The 19,983-nt window shown below is 32.5% G+C and overlaps 1 protein-coding gene across 1 annotated transcript in view; it reads left to right on the forward strand.

Annotated features, from left to right (window-relative positions):
- The window catches only part of CCDC91 (coiled-coil domain containing 91), a gene marked incomplete at its 5' end in the record, with an annotated part of 278,933 nt that overhangs the window by 37,569 nt on the left and 221,381 nt on the right, over positions 1-19,983 (forward strand). The window contains 3 exon segments of the mRNA NM_001133835.1: positions 10,656-10,813; positions 11,754-11,957; positions 12,669-12,773. Of these exon segments, the coding sequence (NP_001127307.1) occupies positions 10,656-10,813; positions 11,754-11,957; positions 12,669-12,773 (467 nt within the window).

The raw sequence follows: 19,983 nt of genomic DNA on the forward strand, positions 1-19,983 counted from the left end.
ATTCATTGTCTACATTCAGCACAAGTTTCAGGGTTATCTGATTCTAGCCCTGTTCATTGTCTTTGAGTTATTTTATATTTACAGCTCTTTATATGTTGTAGGAACTGATAGACATGAAATTCTGATTGACTCTGCACCTTTAGAAAAAAGCAGTTGGACCTCCATTTGCAATTTATTTCAGTATTTGTTCACTCTCTATAAATTTGTCCTATTTTAAACGATTTTTCCTTTGAAGTGATTATAACATTTGCCTGGTTCCCTCATTGTGTGAGTAGAATAAAATCTTTAATATATATCTACTTTGTCTCTGTGAGTCAAGATTTTATCTTTTTTTTGAAAATCATGTTTTTATATTTAAAATATTTCCAAGAAATGTCTAAATGAAATTTTTAAATTGATTTATTGAACACCTTTGATATACAGCACACTAATATTTTAATCATTTGCTATTTGGAGTGTTGCAATGGTGATACCAAGCTACAAACAATGGCAAGTCGTTCCATGACATCTAACAACTAAGTACTTTAGATAATAATTTATTTATTTTTTATTATTTTAATACCAATGTGATAATCTCAGGGTAAAGTTTTCTAATGTAAAGGATTGCTCTGTATCTTACATTACATAGTGTCTTGAATATAGTGCTACTCTACGATTGTATTTTGAATAAGTGATTAGATAAATGAGTCCAATAAAGAACACAGGCACTGTTTTCTTAAGTGTGTCATTATGTTCTAATAAGTTTAAAAAATTTCTTAAGGATCTAGTTTCCAGAGACTCAGGAGCCAAAAACTACCTCAGCAGGAACTTTACATTTTAAAATGATGTGTTCGAAACGTACCACTTTAGCTTAAGGTGTGATATAATTTTTTCCTTGCACTTCAGAAATTGCTTAGAATTTTGTTCACTCAGTATGAGCAAGAGTTAAAAGAAAAAAGCCTTTTATTTTTAGATAGTAAATTTGGATAAAAGATACTATGATTTTGGAATATTCCTCCCATATTCTTCAAACTGTTTAGACTCCTTATATCATTTTTTATTGTATTTTACTTCATTAGTTTATTTCTACTTTATTTTTGGATGCTGTGTTATTGCTGTGATGTTAAAGAAGCAGTGGGGAATGAAATTTTTTTAAATTTTAGTTTTTAAATTTTTTATTTTTAAAATTTTCCCATTCAAAAAGTTATATTTATATTTACGTTTATATTATATAATTTTATGTTGACTATACTAGCAAAAGATTATGAGGTCTCTTCCTCTGCATCTCTTTTAGAAATGGTAACAGTTTTTTTGTCATTTGCATAACTCTGAAATTTGATTATTGCAATTTATAGTATACAGGGTTACCCAAACAGCCCTCTGGAACACTGTTATTCCTCAAAGAAGCAAGTAGAGGTGGAGTCTTTGTGTATAGTATGCCAGTAACTCTGGAAAATAATTAAAAATAACTAAAATGGTAGAAATTTTATCAATGATGTAATCATTTTATTAAGGAAGTGATCATTTCTATTTCCTGTGTTCCTCCATCTTGGCCTTTTCAAAGCTATTATATATTTTTCCTTCAATTTCCAACCTAGATGTCTTAGGTACATCCTAAAATCCATTATATTACATCTATATATCTATACATATAATATATAAACATATACATTATATATCAAGGGTCATTTCTTGTGAGGAACCCTCCTTGGATAGAAACAATGATTTTCTAAACACTGACTTTCACCATTTTCTGTAAATTTTAAAAGAAATGTGTACACTTAGTTTCAATTTTTTTTAGTAACATCTTCATATTTAGATATGCGATTTGGATCTCCATAAGCACTTGCAAATTCTTTGTTTTTCATAACAGTGATTTCCCTACATGAGTAATTTTCAAAGGTGTCAGCAATGAGCATTGAATAGGAAGATGTGGATTCAACAACATAGACCTGAAAATACATTTGGGGATCAGAGGTGAGATGACAGTTTATGAAAGCAGATAGTCACCAGCCTCTAATGTACCTAAAAGATGAAAGAATGGGATAAAAACGAGGACCTGCATTGGATAATAGGGTGTTTGAATGAAAACTAAAGGTAAAAACTATTTTCTGAGTTACAAGTTATAAAAATCATTATTTTATTGGCATATTCTTCTTGAATTATTTTAATCATTAACAGAGATAAACAGATTTTTTTTGGAGGGTATAGATAAAAGTGCGTGGCTATTTTTACCCATTTCTTATTTAGAATTAACAAGAGTTATTATGTTTATGTAAAATGAAACAGAAATGACCACAAACAGAATCACTGGGGAAAAAAATTGCATACTGTTTGGAAACTTGGTGCTCCTTCGCCTGTGTCATGTTTTGACATAGTTAGCTTTCTGTGCTTTAGAAGAGGTCTGTCAATGAAAAATGATATGTCCAAGTGACTTGCTAGTTACCCTTACAAAGTTAGAAATGAAGAACTGCCATTCATTGCACTTTTGATTTGCTTTGTAGCTGTGAAACAATATTGTGCTGACTTTGTATTCTCTAAATCTTAGAAAACCAAGGATTTCACATTTAAAATAAAGCAAATTGTATCTATACTCTGCTTAAGCATTAAAAGCAAGCAAACAAACAACATACCCAAAGAAACGAAATGTTATAGATTTCTCTTAAAAAAATTTTGGCTGTGTTTTTGTGGAAGTAGGTGTTGTTGGGCACACCTGATTTCCTGCATTTAAAGATTTTGGGCATGAGGACTGACATTACACAATTTTTAATAGACCAAAGAATACTGTAAGCACTTTGAAACCTTAAAAATTGCACCTTGACTAAGTGAGAAGATAATTATATTTTACATACTAGAATTTGTAATTTTAAAATTATGTTTACGATTTCCCATTTATTAAGCACACACATTTAAAACATGTATACCATCGTTACTATAAAATAATATTTTGTGTCTATATACGTGGACAATATTTACCAGGACAGATTTTCTTCTAAGGGTTGAATGTTATAGGGCAGTCACCTTAAATTAGTGAAGCTATATGAATTGTAGCATAGCAAAAACTGTAGAGGTTTAACTGAAAAAAATCTAGTTCTCACTTAGAGGGAAATAATATGCTGTCTTTTTTTTCACAGATGCTATTCATTTGTTTTCTCATTTTATATTAAAAATTGGATTTGGATTATGAAACACTTAGTAAACGTAGTATCAAATTCAACAACTTTCTGAAAATTCCTCTGATGCCTCATAAATTGATAGTGCCTATGAATTGTAAGCACTTTATGTTCAACTTTTCATATGTCTTATTGGTCTGATTAGCAGGATGCCAGAAAGGCTTGCATCTCCAAATTTTGTGTTTATTGGTCTGTTGCTGATTGTTGAGTTTTTTTTTTTTTTTTCCCCCACAAAAGCTAGTTGGCCCCTATTCGTCTTTACTTTGAAGCTGGATCTTTTCCTATCCTATTAACTCAGAGCATGCTTTGATTGGGGGTTAACGTGGTTCCTGGGGGTTGATTATTTCAATTAGGTAGGATATTGAAACCAAAGTCTTTAGAAGTATATTTTTAAGCAGGTGTAGTTATTTTTTTATTTTTTCTTTGTTGTATTTAAAAATAACACACCTGAATCTGCTATTTAACTTAAGAACTAGAGGGTTAACGAATTTCATAATTTTTCTTCTATCCTATCCTTCTGCCTTTGTCCCTAGAGGAACCACTGTCCTCAATTTTATGTTAGCATTTCCTTGATTTTGTAAAAAAAACAAAAAAACAAAACAACAACAACAACAAAAAATTATGTGTGTGTGTGTGTGTGTGCATGCACATATATATATAAGAGCTTTGCTTGTTTATGTGCTTTATAAAAATTGGTTCATACTGTTCGAAATCTTCAGGATTTATATTTTTAACGCAAATTTTTGTCTCTAAGATTCAGTCATGTTGTTACATATATCTGTAGTTTCTTTATTTTCACTGCTAAATAATTGATTATGCCACAACTCAGGTACCCATCTTATGTCAGTAAGTATTTAGGTTGTTGCCACTTCTTTGCTGTTATGAACAGTAACTGGTAGAAACATTCCGATATATATTTTTAGTGGTAGCAAGTCTGTCTTTATTTAGCAGTTTTGCCTGGGGAAGGATTTTGTGGAGACCAAGTTATTTTTCCTCTGATGAGTAATTCTTTAGATGTGTTGTTTCTTTTTTATTATATAATTTCCCCTTTGCTGTTTCCTCTTTACTTTTATTATGACTTACAGAAAACCTTGAAGAAATGGACAAATAATTCCCATATGTCCTTCCTTCATTTTCTTCAAAGGTTAACATTTTACCACATTTGCTTTATCATTTTCTTCCTTTTCCTTCTCATTTTTCTTATTCTCCTCAGTATTTTTTTAGTGTTCTTTTTGTTGTTACACTGGGGGCATTCAATCAAAATACTATGTCCCAAAGTAACTTGGGTTAGTTCTTACCCCTCCCTCTCTCATACTGTGTTATGTGATGAGGTTATTCATTTGCAAGTTCATTTGTTGTTCTTTGTATTCTGTTTTAGGATTTCTCATTCCCCTGCCTGTTGATTTCATTTTTCTTTTATTGAGTATGTGAAACATTAACGTGGTGCCCAAAGTTGAGAACTGTATTAAAACCTGTATTCAGAGAAGAGAGATTTCTTGCCATTCATTTATTATCTTTCCACCTCATTCCTGCCTATCTTCCACTATCAGTCCTGTTTGTTTTTGGCTTTATCCTTTATACATTTCCTCCACAGCCAATAAGTTGATGTAGGTATCTTTGTCTTTTTATATATTTAAGGGCCTTTTGTATATTTTCATTTTGGTAAATTGTTCACATCTTTTGCTCATTGTATGGATATTTTTTATTCCCTCAACCTTTTTTTCCCCCTGGGTTTTAAATGTTCTTCATTTATTAGGAATATTGGCCCTTATCTGTGATACATGTTATACATATTATTGTTTTCCCCAGGTTTTAAATGTTCTTTATTTATTAGGAATATTGGCCCTTATCTGTGATACATGTTATACATATTAGTTTTTTTTCTAACTTGTTAGTTGGTTTTTATATTTGTTTTGACAGAAAAAACATTTAATATATTCTATGATGAAATTAGTCAGTCTTTCCTTGTGTTGTATCTATAATCTAGCCATAGTTAGAATGCCCTTCCTTAAGTCTAAGGTAAAGAAGAACTCACTCATGTTTTCTCCTAGAGTATATGATCTCATTATTAAACTGTTTAGATCCCTGATCCTCTTTGGAGTTTCTTTTTGTGTATGATATGATATAAGAGTTTAATTTTATTTAATACATTTTTTCCAAACAACTAATCAATTGTTCTATCACTATTTATTAACAAGCCCATCTTTGACTCAGTGATTTGAAATGCTGCTTTTATCACATACTTGCTTCACACATACTTGGATCTATTTTTGGACTTTCTGATGTGTTCTTCTGATCTGTTAATTGCTGTGCCAAATAATATACCATCTTATTTATAGAGATTGTATAACATAATTTAATACAGCAAATTTTGATAAATAGTAGTATGTTTTAATATAGTTTAATTTAGTATATTTTAATAAGAGGGAATGGTATTCCTCATATAGCTTTTCTCTTTTAGTGTTGTTCTGTTCTCTCAAGCTCACTTTTTAAATGTGACATTTAATGCCCATTTATCTAACTTCATTATAAAAAACTTATTGGGATTGTATTAAGCCTATACATTAATTAAGAGAGGACTGGGATTTTTATGATATTTAGATGTTCTATCCTATTACAAGAGATATCTTTACCTTTGTTTAGGTCTATTTCTTTGTCTTTCAAGAGTGTTTTAAAGTTTTCCCCATATTTCTTGCTAAATTTATTCTTAAGTACTGTATTGTGTCTTTGTTGCAGTGAAAAATACTTATTTTCTCTACCATTACATTCTCTAAATGGTTATTGTTTTTACATATGAATTATATTGGTTTCTGCTGGTCGAGTTTATATCCTGCTACTCTTCTGAATACTTTTATTATTAGAGTTAATTTTATATGTATTCTCATGATAGAAGCATGAAATTGTTTTCACCTTTTTTCTGTTTTTATGGTGCTATTTCATTTCTCTTGTTGAATTGCATTGATTTGTGCCTTTAGTACAATGTTTAAAGATATAGAGTTAGTAGGCATCCTTTTCTTATTCCTCATCTTTACGGAAACACCTTTAATCTTTTCCCATTAGTTAAGTTGCTGCCTTTAGGGCTGAAGTTTATATATTTTATTATCTTAAGAAAGTGTCCATCAGTTTCTATTTTCTGATTGTTTTTAACTGAAATGGTTGTTCAATTTTATCACAGGCATGTCCAGAGTCTGGAGATAATCATACAATTTTTCTTTTTAATTCTGTTAATATGGAGTATTATATTAATGAATTCTGTAATAGGTAACCAGTCTTGCATTCCTGGAGTAAGTTCTATTGGTTCATTACATAATCATTTTAATATGGATTCATTTGTTAATATTTTATTTAGAACTTATACTTCATTATTTATAAGTGATACTCTAATCTGAAAATCTTGAGTTTTTCTGATTTTTAATGTCTTTATAAGGTGTTACTATTAATGTTATGTTAATTGTAGTGTTAATGAAGTTTTCCTTCCTTTTCAGTGTTCTTCCTTCTCAATATTAGAATATTGGGTTTATATAATGCTTGAATTTTTGGTAGAAATCCTCTTGAAATAATCTGAGCCTAATGCTTTCTTTGTTGGGTAGTTGCCTATTTTTTTCACAAGAAAATTTATTTTTAAAAGTTGAAAAAAATATTTAATCAGATCAACTTTTAGAAATTACATTTCTTTAGGAATTTTTTCATTTTTCTAGATGCTTTAATTTACTTAGAAGTCTGTAGAAGAGCCTTATTGCTTACTAATTTTTTCTGTTTTAATAGCTATATTCTCCTTGTCATTTAATTTTGTATATTTGAGTTATTTCCCTTTTATTGTTAGTTACTATTTTGTTTAATTTTCATTTGAAATTCAGGATTTTCATTAGTTATATGTACCTTTTTTCTTATTAATCTACTTCAATGAATGCAGTATCTTTATTATTTTCCTTATTCTACTTTTTAAATTTTCTTTTTTGTTTCTCTTTTAGTTTGAGCTCGGAATTTAATTCATTGTTTTTTAATTGAAGTGTTCAGGGCTATGAAGTTTTCTTTCTAATCACTGCTTTAAATGTATCCCATATATTGTTATGCAATGGTCTGTCACTATTTCTTAGAAATCTTATAGTATCTTTACAGATAATGGAAAATTAGAATTATATTGTGCTTGGGTGAATAATGGGATAGGTGTGAAAAGATTTCTGGAAAAGCTTGTTTTGAATGTTGCCAACTTATAACTTCAATGACAACTTCCATTTACTGAATGTTTACCATGTACCTGTCACTGAGCTAGGCGGTTGGTATGCATTATCTCATTTAAGCTGTATAACATCATTTTGAGCTACCTATTATTTCCCCATTTTCACAAGAGCAAACTTTGGCTTAGAAGAGTTATTGTAATTTGCCTAAGGCTGCATAATGCATAAATTGTTAATGTTTAAATTTGAATCCATTTCTTACGGCTTTTACCTAGACAATAATATTGTGAGGTCACAGAGGTCAGTACCTCTGATGGGGCAGAGTCAGGGAATGTTAGTAGTACGGCGTGACTGGAGTGAAGTTAGCACTTAGTGGTATCATTTCTGGCTTGAGCAAATGGTTTTTTGATGTATTATTAACTGAGATGGAAAACATGAAGCAAAGCAGGTTTATTTAAGATGATGGGCAAGCTTGGTATACTTGTTAGACAACTGAATGAAACTATCTGGTAGTAAGGTGAGTATATAGATCTAGATTTCTGCAGAGTGATTTATACTGGAGATGTATTGGGTATCATTAGCTTAGAGGTGGTAATTTGAAGAGTGGGTTTTGAAAGTGGTAATCTGGAATATTCAGTGCAGTGACAAGATGAGAAGAGATATGAAATAATGAAACTTGTGGTTTATTGGAGAAGGAGCCTGAAAAGGAATCAAGGAAATGGTAGTCAAGGTGTTAGGTAGAAATATAGGAGATCATGTGTAACAGGCACCAAAGGAGGAGTTTTAAGAAAAATGGAGGGTCATTATCATGTTCTCTGGAGAACTAAAGAAAAATAAGATCAGAAGTGTTTATTTGATTTAATAGTATCTAATATGACGAGTAGTATCTTAAATAACAGATCCAGTGGAGTGATGAAGATTAGGTTGAGGAAGAAGAAAATGGAGACAGGGGGTTATGAACTGTTCAAGAATTTTGGTTATGAAGAGAAAGGGTCATAGTACAGTACTAGCTAGTATGTGATTCAGGGTACCTTCATTCCATCTCTCTGCTGTCCTCCTTCAACCTCTCCCTTTCATCTCTTTCTTTTTCTCTTTTCTTTCTTACTCGCTCACACTCTTCCTGCTTTCTACCTACTTTCCCTCCTTTCTCCCTAATATGATACACTTCAACATTTAATGTTACAGGATGAGAATTTAACTTGGGACAGCATGACATGTTATCTTATGCCTATAAATATGAGTAACATAAATAAATATTAAAATAGGTGTTAGATGAGAATGAAACTGTTAATAGTTTCTTGAATACAGGATGACAGCCACATATATACCTTTAAACATACTTGTTCAATAAATTTTAATAATAATGTTTAAAATAATAAAATATCAACACTGTACTAAATGCTTTACATGTTTTCCACAATTTCAACCTTATCAGCAAAATCTCTGCCCATTTTATAGATGAGGAAACTGAAGCACAGAGAAGTTAAGTAACTTGTCCATTTTTCTATACCTAGTATGGCAGTGTGGTTCTAGAGTCTATGCTCTTAATCACAAGGCTGTATTCTTTCTCACTCCACTGTATTAGTTATTTTCATGCCTTTAAAAATTCATTAGTAATATTTTTGTTATAAATTATGATACAGGATTAGAAGTGGGAATTGACGTTTTGAAGAACTCTCACTATTCTACTTGTATAGAATAGTGAAGATTAGAAAAAAAATAATTTCTGAAGTAGGGATACCAAGTACAAACATCAATTAAAATTTCACTTTTCTGTATTTGAGTTAAAGAATTGAAATGCCTGGCCGGGTGTGGTGGCTCACACCTGTAATCCTAGCACTTTGGGAGGCCGAGGTGGGTGGATCATGAGGTCAGGAGATCGAGACTATCCTGGCCAACATGGTGAAACCCCATCTCTACTAAAAATACAAAAATTAGCTGAGCGTGGTGGTGAGTGCCTGTAATCCCAGCTACTCGGGAGGCTGAGGCAGGAGAATTGCTTGAACCCAGGAGGTGGAAATTGCAGTGAGCCAAGATCACACCATTGTACTCCAGCCTGGGTGACGGGGTGAGACTCCGTCTCAAAAAAAAAAAAAAAGAAAAAAAGATGCCTATGGGTGAAGCTAGACTATATTAATTATATAGTATGGCACATAATATCTCAAAAATGCAGTATTGCTAAAAATGCAATATTGCTACATAATAAAAGTGCGTATAAGATAATTGTATTCTTAGAATATCAATCACAAATTAATGTATTTGTTATTTTGCTTATATCTAATGGCCTTATAAATGTCTTTCTTCAGGGAAACATGCAATTTTCATTGTGAGCTGCCTTCCAGAGTTTATGGTAGAACTTCACTGACGTTGCTACTGATGCCAATGTGGAATAAAGGTCTTTATAGTTTAGAAAGTTAAAATGTATAAATGGGCTGCACCAAAAAGTGACTCACTTTCCTTAAATTTTAAAATACGTAATACAAACTTATTTGAATTTTTAGAAAGAACATTGGAAAATCAAGTAATATATGTACGACATGTTTATCTTGCTTGTATCTGTACTTTTGTCCTATGTCATACCTGATATTTGGATTTCCTTTCAGGACCTTTATATTTAAGCTCTAATCACAATCTATTTTTTTTAAAGCTAATTGAAAAAGAAAAATTATTATTTTTCTGTATGGACAATTCAGCAAACTTAAACTGACTTTATTTTAGCATGAAAAATCTTTTGTTTGTTACAAAACAGACTTTAATGTAGATATTGTTGGATTAGTTGTTTCAAAGTAATTGTTCTTTTCCCTTACTTATTTTATTGTAATAAATATTAATTGGTTGACTGGCCTACCGAGTCATAAAGCCATTGAGACATGGGTGCATCTGTATTGCTCACTGCTGTCTCTTCAGTCCCTAATGCCTGTGACTGGCACTGGTAGGTACTCTAATGCTTTTTAAAAAATTAAATGGATTTTTCTGAATGAAATGTATGAATATATAATATATATATATGAGTATTTTCTCTATGTTGGAAATGTGCTCCTTATGGCACTGTGTTAGTATGTAAACACTAAGACTTTATAAAACTATTTTGTTTGCCTGGATCTTACATGGAAATGTCATGTTAAATTAAAAACACTAGTTTTAGCTTTCACAGATTGGGCCCTGAGGAATAGTCATAGAATCCTGATTTTTCACTCTCATTGCTTTTACTTTCCTTACTTTTTTCTTTTACTCTATTTCAGCTCTCTTTCTTCCCTTCAACGTGTTCCCTCTCTGTTTTCTCTTTAATAATCCTATCCTTTTTGTTGTTGTTGTTTTTCTTTAGTATCTGGAGTCCATCTTTCACCACCTTCTCCTGAGATTGTACTGGACCATGACCACTCTTCTGCCATTGGCTGCCTCTCTTCTGATGCCATTATTTCATCACCAGAGAATACACATGCAGAGAATAGCATTGTGAGTCAGACTATTCCTAAAACACAGGTAAAGACAAACATATTTTTAAAGGAGGTTTGCATATTTAAAAAATTGCCTGCTAATTTAATTGATGCTTTTAAAATTTCTTTTTTAGCCTATTTGTCTAAAAGAAATATTTCTGTAATAGATATTCTTATTTTGAGGCTAATACTTAGAATTCAAAAAAACTATATAATATGTTTGTTTCGTGGAACAACTGCAAAGTATTTAAGTAGCCTTAGTTACCAAAGTATGATTTGAGTATCTCATTTATTAAACTTTACTTGGCTTTGCATTTCAAATCTTGAACTTGAAAAGGGAAAATAATACAAAGAAGAATAAGTATTTCTCTTTTCAGCGAATCTTACCACACATTTTCAGGTATTCCAGCAACTATTTCAATTTTAGAGTAAAAACCAAAAATATAGCAGTTATAAGGTTTATTCATTCAAATATTTTTTAAAGCAAGAATTTATGCTAGCTGCTGGAGGTAGTCCCAATTTCTAAAGTGCTGTACACAATTTTGAGTCACCTGTTAATTTTGCGAGACAGTGGTGATCAATAGAGGTCATTGATAAATTTCAGAGTTTGATTTACAGTTTAAAATACAAACAAATTCTAGGTCTGTTTGTAAATTTAAGAACTGTTAACAACCAGATATGTCTATCCTTATTCATACATTTTCAAGCATAGGAAAAAGTTTTAAGTCTTTTAGTGCATTGGTAGCAAAATAATGAATACTTTAGATTTCAAAATTAAGAGGAAATTTTGTTTCTTACAGCAAAGATTGGGTTGTTGTAAAACTTTGAGGTCTTCTCTTGATTTACTTAAAGGGTGAAATAATTTTGGAACCTTTTCAACAACTTAATTTCCAAATGTGGTTTCTAGTGCCCTTTGGGTGTTTTCGTTATTGGTATAGTGTAAACTTTCATCTCTTGTGTATTTTTTTTTTTTTAATGTGGTTTAGATTCAGCAATCAACACACACTCATCTGGATATCTCACTTTTTCCATTGGGTTTAACTGATGAAAAAAGTAATGGAACAATTGCCCTTGTGGATGATTCTGAGGATCCTGGAGCCAATGTATCTAACATACAGCTTCAGCAAAAAATTTCAAGTCTGGAGATTAAACTCAAAGTATCTGAAGAAGAAAAACAGAGAATTAAACAGGTATATTTACATTTGCCTAAGAAATGTTTGAATTGCAAATATTAGAAATTTGATATAATCTCAAACTCTGATTAAAAACTCATCAGAGGAAGAAGATACTTTTCTCCCTTGGCTGTAGGTTTAAAGCAGTCATGAGCTTATCACTTGGAAAAGCCTTTGATAAGAAATATATTTTACATATGTACTTTTAAAGATATGAACATCGTTTACTAGGTTTTTTCTAGCTATTGCTTTCTTTTTTGGTTTATTTTTATTTACTTTGAAAGCAGGTAGTATTGTGTTTCTTATGAAGAGGTGAAATTTTACGACATCAACTTTTCCCTGTGGGAAGTTAGGCATCACGGGATATTTGACAAGAGTACTTAGGTATACAGCCATTTTAGTAAATTCTTTACTTATGCTTTCTTCCCTGTGAATATATCTATCAAAAGAGCTTAGCAAATTTATAGAAAGTGTATGTAGAGGTAGATTATGTTGATGAAATTGTTGAGATGCTCATATTCATTTGTTGGAATGAGTAAATGTTATGTCCATGTTTGATATTGGCCTAGAAATTAGAGTGAAGCATATAATTTATAATGTTGTTAGATTTTAAGCCATACTTCCCATGGATTCTTTCTCTGACAAATGTTTTCTGACATGTTCATTGAAAAAACTAATTATATTTTATGCCATTAAATATTACAAAGCTTGTATTTGGTTTTGTTTTAGGATGTGGAATCATTGATGGAAAAGCATAATGTCTTAGAAAAAGGCTTTCTAAAAGAAAAAGAGCAAGAGGCCATTTCTTTTCAAGATAGATACAAAGAACTTCAGGTAAGGCGACTGAATTTAAGATTTAAAATCTAAGCCTTTTGATGAAGCATGTGCTATAATTTCAAAAAGTGCATAATGAGCATCTTATGAATGAAGAATCAGATACTTGCTTAAATATATAAAACTGACCAACATGGGTTAAATTAATGGGAAGATGCCCATTTTGAAAAATATGAGTCTGTGAGCAGCCCTGAGGATTAGTAGTTTGAGGCTCAAACAATTTGGTAAGAAATATTCTGTTTCTGATGGATACATTTTGGGAACTGTTTATTCTAAGTTTTGTTATAATAATTACATTTGAATTACATTTAGAATCCTGTAATCCAGAACTGAGGCACTTAACTTTTTAAAATAAATTGTCTCCTTTTCTCCTTCCTAAATTTTCTTATTTATTTCTTCTACAGTCTAACACAGTAAATGGCAACTCCATCGTTCTAATTGCTAAGACTAAAACTTACTCATTCCTTTTTGTACTTACTTAATGTCTGTTTCTTTAGCAGGACTTGTTGGCTGTACCTTCAGAATATCCAGGTTTCAACCATTTATCATCATGGTCACTGCTATCAACATATTGTATATTATCATTATTTCTCCCTTGGATGACTAAAGTATATTCTAACTAGTCTTTTGCTTTTGTCACTGCCCATGTGCAGACCATTCCCCCCATTGCAGCCACTGTGATCTGATTGAAACTTAAAGCTGGTCATGTCATTATTCTGTTCTAAAACCTTCGTTGGCTTCTTATCTTTCCCACACTAAAAGCCAAGTCCTTAAACTGGTTTTCAAGTCCCTGTGTTCCCTTATGTCCCTTCTTCCTCTCTTTTCCTTGCCTCTTTTTCCTCAGTCATTTTTCTTTTTCCTAATGTCCAGAGTGCTCAGATTCCCTCAGATACCTGCATGGTTTTCTTCATAGCCTTCAAGTCTCTGTTCAAGTATTACCTTATCAGATAAGCCTTTCCAGACAATGCTGACATCCTCTCCATCCACCTTATCATAGTCTGCTTTATTTTTATTCCTAGCACCTTGTACATTTGACAAATTATATATTTACTTGTTTATTTGCCTGGATCTCTGTAATAGTCTCCTAAGTGGTCTTCTGGCTTCCACCCTTGTTCTTTTCCTTCATGAGTTTTTAATTCAGCAGGTAAGAGTAGTGTTTTAAAAATGTAAATCAAATCAAATCCCAGACTCAATTCCTATTTTCTTTCCAATATACATTTTCAGGCTTCTCCAGTTTACCCTCAGGCATTTATTTACACCAGGCTTTACAATAAGGTATAGGTGAATGTGTGAGTATGTGTGGGGAAGGACATTCTTTGCCTATTGGAAGGGTATGGTCCATGATTCACTCACATACCCCTGCCTGGAATGCTGTTCCTCCTGTAGATAAGTTTTTTAAAAATACAAAACTTGGAAATAAGAAAAACGCAGGCAGTGTGTGTTTTCGGCGCCTGTGATGACATTGTTTAATGTGCCCACCTCAGGAGTACTTAGGAGAATGTACTTTATTTAACTCACTGTTTATTCTTGAATAAAAGTCTCAGATGTAGTGAAGTTACATGTTAATTTATAGATTTTTTTCCCCTGAAGAGATGCAAATAATTCTGTCTGTTAGAAAAGATAACTTCAAAGAATATAATTAATTGCCCTGTAGGATATTAACAAGTTTTATCTCTAACCTAGTGCTTTTAGTCCAACACTCCATGTTGTTAAATTTCCTATCTAAATCCTGTTCTTCACACGCTGCTTAAACCAGTCTTAGCATCTTATTCATTCGGTCTAATAGGATATTAACCAGTTTTGTCTCTAACCTAGTGCTCTTAGTTAACACTCCGTTGTTAAATTTCCTATATAAATCCTGTTCTTCAAATGCTTCTTGAACCAGTCTTAATATTCATTCAGTCTTAAGATAAATGATTAATTCATTAGTAAATGAACATAATAAATCTTTGGTATATCTTCAGTTGGTATTTACATGAGTCAGATTAACTCTTTGGAAATTATACTTTTAACAGCTCTCGCTGAACTCTAGCTTCCTTCTGATATTTGCTCAAATGCTACTCTTGTGGAGGCTTTTCTTAATCATGCTGTATAAAATAAGGCCCTTTGTACTTGCTCAGCATCCCCTAGCCCTTTTTATTTTTTTCTTTTCTATATCACTTATTCCTACCTGTTATTTTATTTTGATTTATCTTCTGTCTTTTATGCACTACAGTGTAAATTCCTTGAGATTAAGAAGTTTTCCTTCCCAGTAGTACTTGGCATATAGTGCATTTTCAATGAATACTGTTGGATGAATGAATAGATAAACTAGTATCATGTACCCTGCTCCCCAAGGACTAATTACATTGTGTATAGCCACACTTACTGATCTCATCCTTGGAATTATGGTGCTGATTAAAAGGCATAGTACTGAATAATGAGATAACTTTGTGTTTCTTTGTCTCTATTGAATGACTTATTCTGGACCCTTTAGTGAGACATACATCTTTGAGAGTTCAGTTTTTCCCTCTATAAAAGGGAACGGTAACATATCAGAGAGACTATGTGAGACCTAACATATATCACTTTGGGTTGTTTTTACATTAATGACCAATATAAATGCTATCTGGCATTATCATTGTTGTCTCACTACATTTACTATTAATAGTGATAATCTAGGAGTGATGACTTGAGTCTTCAAAGCTAGTTCCTTTTGTAGGAATCAGTACTTTCAAAGAAAACTTTTTTCAGATGACTTCATTTTAGGACCAATAGGCTTCTCTCTCCTTTTTATAGCATGGGAATAAAAGAGTAACTTACGGAGTGTTAAACACCTTGGCTAAATAAATTATAGAAAAATGTACCAGGAGGTCTCATAGCCAAATTGAAGTTAAAGTAGGCATACTGTTCAGTTTATGTGTCACCGTACCATCTCTGAGGAAAGGATTTCTATCCTCAGTCCCTTCCATTCATTTGATGTGCCAATTCTTTGTTTTTTATTTGGTTATTGTATTTTTCAGTTCTAAAATTTCCATTTAGTTCTCCTTCATATCTTCCATTCTGTGCTGAAACTTTCTATTCTGTTTGTTTCAAGTATGTTCATAATTCCCTGCCGAAGCATTTTTTACTATGGTTGCTTTAAAATCCTTGTTAGAAAAGTATCATCTCAGTGTTACTATTGATAGTATTTTCTTACCCAAATTGAGATTTTTCTGATTCTTAGTATGATGAGTGTTTTTTTAATTTTATCCTGCATATTTTGGGTATTTTGTATGATACCTCGGATCTTATTTAAATCTTGTATTTTAGCAGGCCTCATCTGATACTGTATAGTTGGGGAAAAGATTAACCATTTTGTTAATGTCAGGTGCAAGTAAAATGACAAGTTTTCCACTCAGCCCCCTTTGACACCCCGGGTAGGAGGGATATTGCCTTACTCCTGAGATAAGGTGGGATTTCAGGGCTCCCACAGGCCTTAGCAGATACATCCCTGGCTGGGAGGGGGAGAGACACCTTATTACTGTTCCACGGGTGCCTTACCATGAGATTAGGTGAGATCTTCTTACCTCTGGATAGTTATAAAAGTTCTGGCTTCCCACTCAGCTTCCTCTGACACAGGAAAGGAGGGAGAGAGAGTCTTTTTCCTTTTGGATGGGGATAGAAGTCCTAAAACTGTCTTCACAACCACTTGGTTTTCTCCGATACCACATCGAGGTCATCTATGGGCACTTCATTGTTGCTGGGCAAGAGTGGAAATCTAGGCTCAGTACTCGGCCTTTTGTGACAGAGGTGGTTTAAAAATAAAGGCGAAACTTGGAAATAAGGAAAAAGGTGAGCAGTGTGTCTTTTCAGTGTCCTATAGGGACATTGTTCAATAGGCCTACACTATGACTATTTAGAAGAAAGTATTTTGTTTGAGTCATTGTTTACTATGGATTAAAAGTTTCAAAGTTAGGGCCATGTGTGTTTTTTTTTCCCATGGTATTTGGTTGGTGTAGGGTGTTTATTGTCTAAAAGCTTTCTGTCTTGCTAGATTGTGCCTTTCATGGCCCTTTTGTTACAGAGGATTGACTTTTATTGGGGCTTTTGTGCCTGTTGGTGTTTCCTGGTTGCTGGCTATTCCACTCCCCAGTTTGGGATATATGAGGCTAAAAGAAAACTCACGGAACTCACTGCTTTGTCATTCCTTGGATTCCCAGGTCCCTAGTTAGTCTGCCTTCCCTCTCCGTTCCAGAATCCTCTGACATTTGTTTTAATAAAATGTCCAAACTTTTTATCTCTATTTATTGATAGAAATAGGGAGAAATGTGTCTTTTTAATTTTAATCTGGAAGTGGGATAGAAAGCAACCTTTTAAATTTTAGTTATTCTTTGTTGTAGCTACATCAGGAAATTGATATCAAAGTTAAAATACATTAATTTGAAACAGGTAACTTTGAGTCAGTTTTTTTTGGGGGGGAGGTGGAAACAGGTTAATGAGCTCCCATGGAGTCATTCTAGATAGAGGAAGGATGCATCAAAATATATGGATAATTCGAAATGGGAGATAATACATAAATCTCTATATCTGCTTTATATTTACTAAGATTGTGCATATTTATGTGTATGTGTTAGATATTCTGAAAGTGTATTTTCAACAAAAATATTTACATTGTACTGTAAATACCTGATTCAGGAAGAATTTAGAAATCTTAGGCTTCCCTATTTGACCTTTCTGCAATCCAGTTCTTTCTGGGGGTTATGGACTTCTTTCAGACTAACACAAAGTCGTTTCTACCTAATAATTTCTTAGGAATAAGAGATGTGATTAAATTTGTGAGTGTCAAAGGAGGCTACTGTATGTTAAATATGTATAGGATGAAATATTAGCAAATTAAGTTTTTAAATAGTGATATGGTTTGGCTGTGTCCCCACTCAAATCTTGAATTGTAGCTTTCATAATTCCCACATGTTGTGGGAGGGACCTGGTGGCAGATAATTGAATCATGGGGATGTGTCTTTCTTGTGTTATTCTTGTGATAGTAAATGTCTCATGAGCTCTTATGGTTTTATAAAGGGAAGTTTCCCTGCGCAAGTCCTCTTCTCTTGTCTGCTGCCATGTGAGACATGCCTTTCACTTTCGTCATGATTGTCAGGCCTCCTCAGCCAAGTGGAACTGTGAGTCCATTAAACCTCTTTCTTTTATAAGTTGCCTAGTCTTGGGTATGTCTTTATCAGCAGTGTGAAAATGGACTAATACAAACAGTGAATATATATTAAATTTCTTGTTTGGATTTATGGTCTGCCAGTCATCCTTTAGATAATTGAATCTTATTTATGACATATTTTCTGTAGAATATGGCAATTTTTTAATATCAAGGTATCTAACGTACAGGTATTTTAAATGTTTGTGAAGCTTAAAGAAATGAAAAGAGTTATTTATGATGACAGGAACAATATACTGGTGCCTGCATCTCTGTGGTATCCTAAATAAAGCAAAACATTTAGGAGTCCAGTAAGATATTGCTAGATTAAATTAGCTGAGAAGTTCTTTCTCCTTAAGAAATGTTAGTATGTGTATGTATTTATAAAAATAGTATGTTTAGTCTGGAAAATGTGGACAATATAGAAAAAGGAAAACAAAATTTATAGCTATTTCTCACCATGAAAATTCTAAATATTTTCACCTGATTTCAGAATACTGGGCTCTGAATTTTCAATTTTGAAAATCTACCCCTCTACTTAGGCCAGGTTTTGGATGTATCTTTGTCAGAATTTTAGTCTGACAAGAGAAAGAGTAATTAATAAATGGAATGTTTGTAAAACCTTTAAACACACTTTTTAAAAACAACATTAATGATTACGGAGAATTCTAACAGTGTTATTTTATGTGATATGGTCTAATTACCAGGATAGGTGGAGAGGCGTGAATGTGCCATAACAAAAGGAAATAAATACTGTGAACTCTATAGTACAATGGGGGTGTGTGCTATGTCCCCTTTTCCTGTTCTGTCGAGGGTGTGTAGCCTAACCAGAGGAAGACAAGTGAGTCATGCTGCATTTATCAGAAATAGCTATTTAAAGGACTTTTACAAAACTTGAATAGAGAACTCCTCATTTTAGTACAACTTGGATTCCAGTCCCTTTTGTCTCCTTTCTTTGACTCCTGTAACAAGTGGGTCAACACCTGTGACAAGCACTCAGGTAACTTGGCAGCTCATCAGATAGCACATGTCCTCATGCTGCCACATTTCTAAAAATTCAGTTACCAGACACAGCTGGTTATAAAATTATTATCTCTGATAGTCGTCAGTATTGGTATCTATGGCTAACTTTGGGAATTTTTTGTGTAAACTTATGGAATAAGTTACACTGGACTTATTCTTTCACATTCCATTTTCTATTGTAGTGCCTCCTGGCTACAGCAGCTTGATTATTTGGCTTGAAAATTTAATTAAAAAAATACTGTTTTATGAAAATAAAGTGTTTCAGAGGACCTTAAATTTACCTATAAATGGATTTATACAGTCCCAGACAACTACTTACATTCTGTTGCTGATTTCACAGACTGTATTATTTAAGTACCAGTAGATATTAGTCTAAATTTTTTCATGTACTCTTTAAAAATAAGTACTAATCAGGTGTTGGACATTGGGCACTTGGCAAGAGGCTACTATAATAATTGTGCTTTATAAAGTTGGTTAAAGGGTAGATTAGATCAGTTGCTTGACTACCCAGAATAGTTAGCTTGATGATCTGGTATGTAGAGAATTTAGCAGTTACGCGTAGGTAACCCAAAATATAGTTTGCGGTCTTATGTAGGATTGGAAAATGCTGAAGGAAATATTAGTACACATTAAGCATCACTTGAAGACATTCTGTTTATTCACATATTTTTTGGCATGACTAAACACTCTGAAGATGTATCTTTGTCAGAATTTTAGTCTGACAAGAGAAAGAGTAGTAATTAATAAATGGAATGTTTGTAAAAAATGAAAGAATAAGGATTTTATATTTTAGTTGGTCTTACATGCATTTCTTTTAGTAGTATATTTTAGATTAGATTTGATGTTGGGAAATGTATGTATTTCTGTTGTTAGGAATCCCATCCTCTTCATAGGCCTTATAAAAGGAGAGTCACTGTTTGAGAGATGAATCATTGTGAGATATGGTCAAGTATTTTCTTTCTTATTTCAAAGCTAATTGAATGATTGAATTATTCAATTCATAGGTTAAATACTAAAATTTGG

Source organism: Pongo abelii, chromosome 10 (genome assembly GCF_028885655.2).
Source record: "Pongo abelii isolate AG06213 chromosome 10, NHGRI_mPonAbe1-v2.0_pri, whole genome shotgun sequence".
NCBI lineage: Eukaryota > Metazoa > Chordata > Mammalia > Primates > Hominidae > Pongo > Pongo abelii.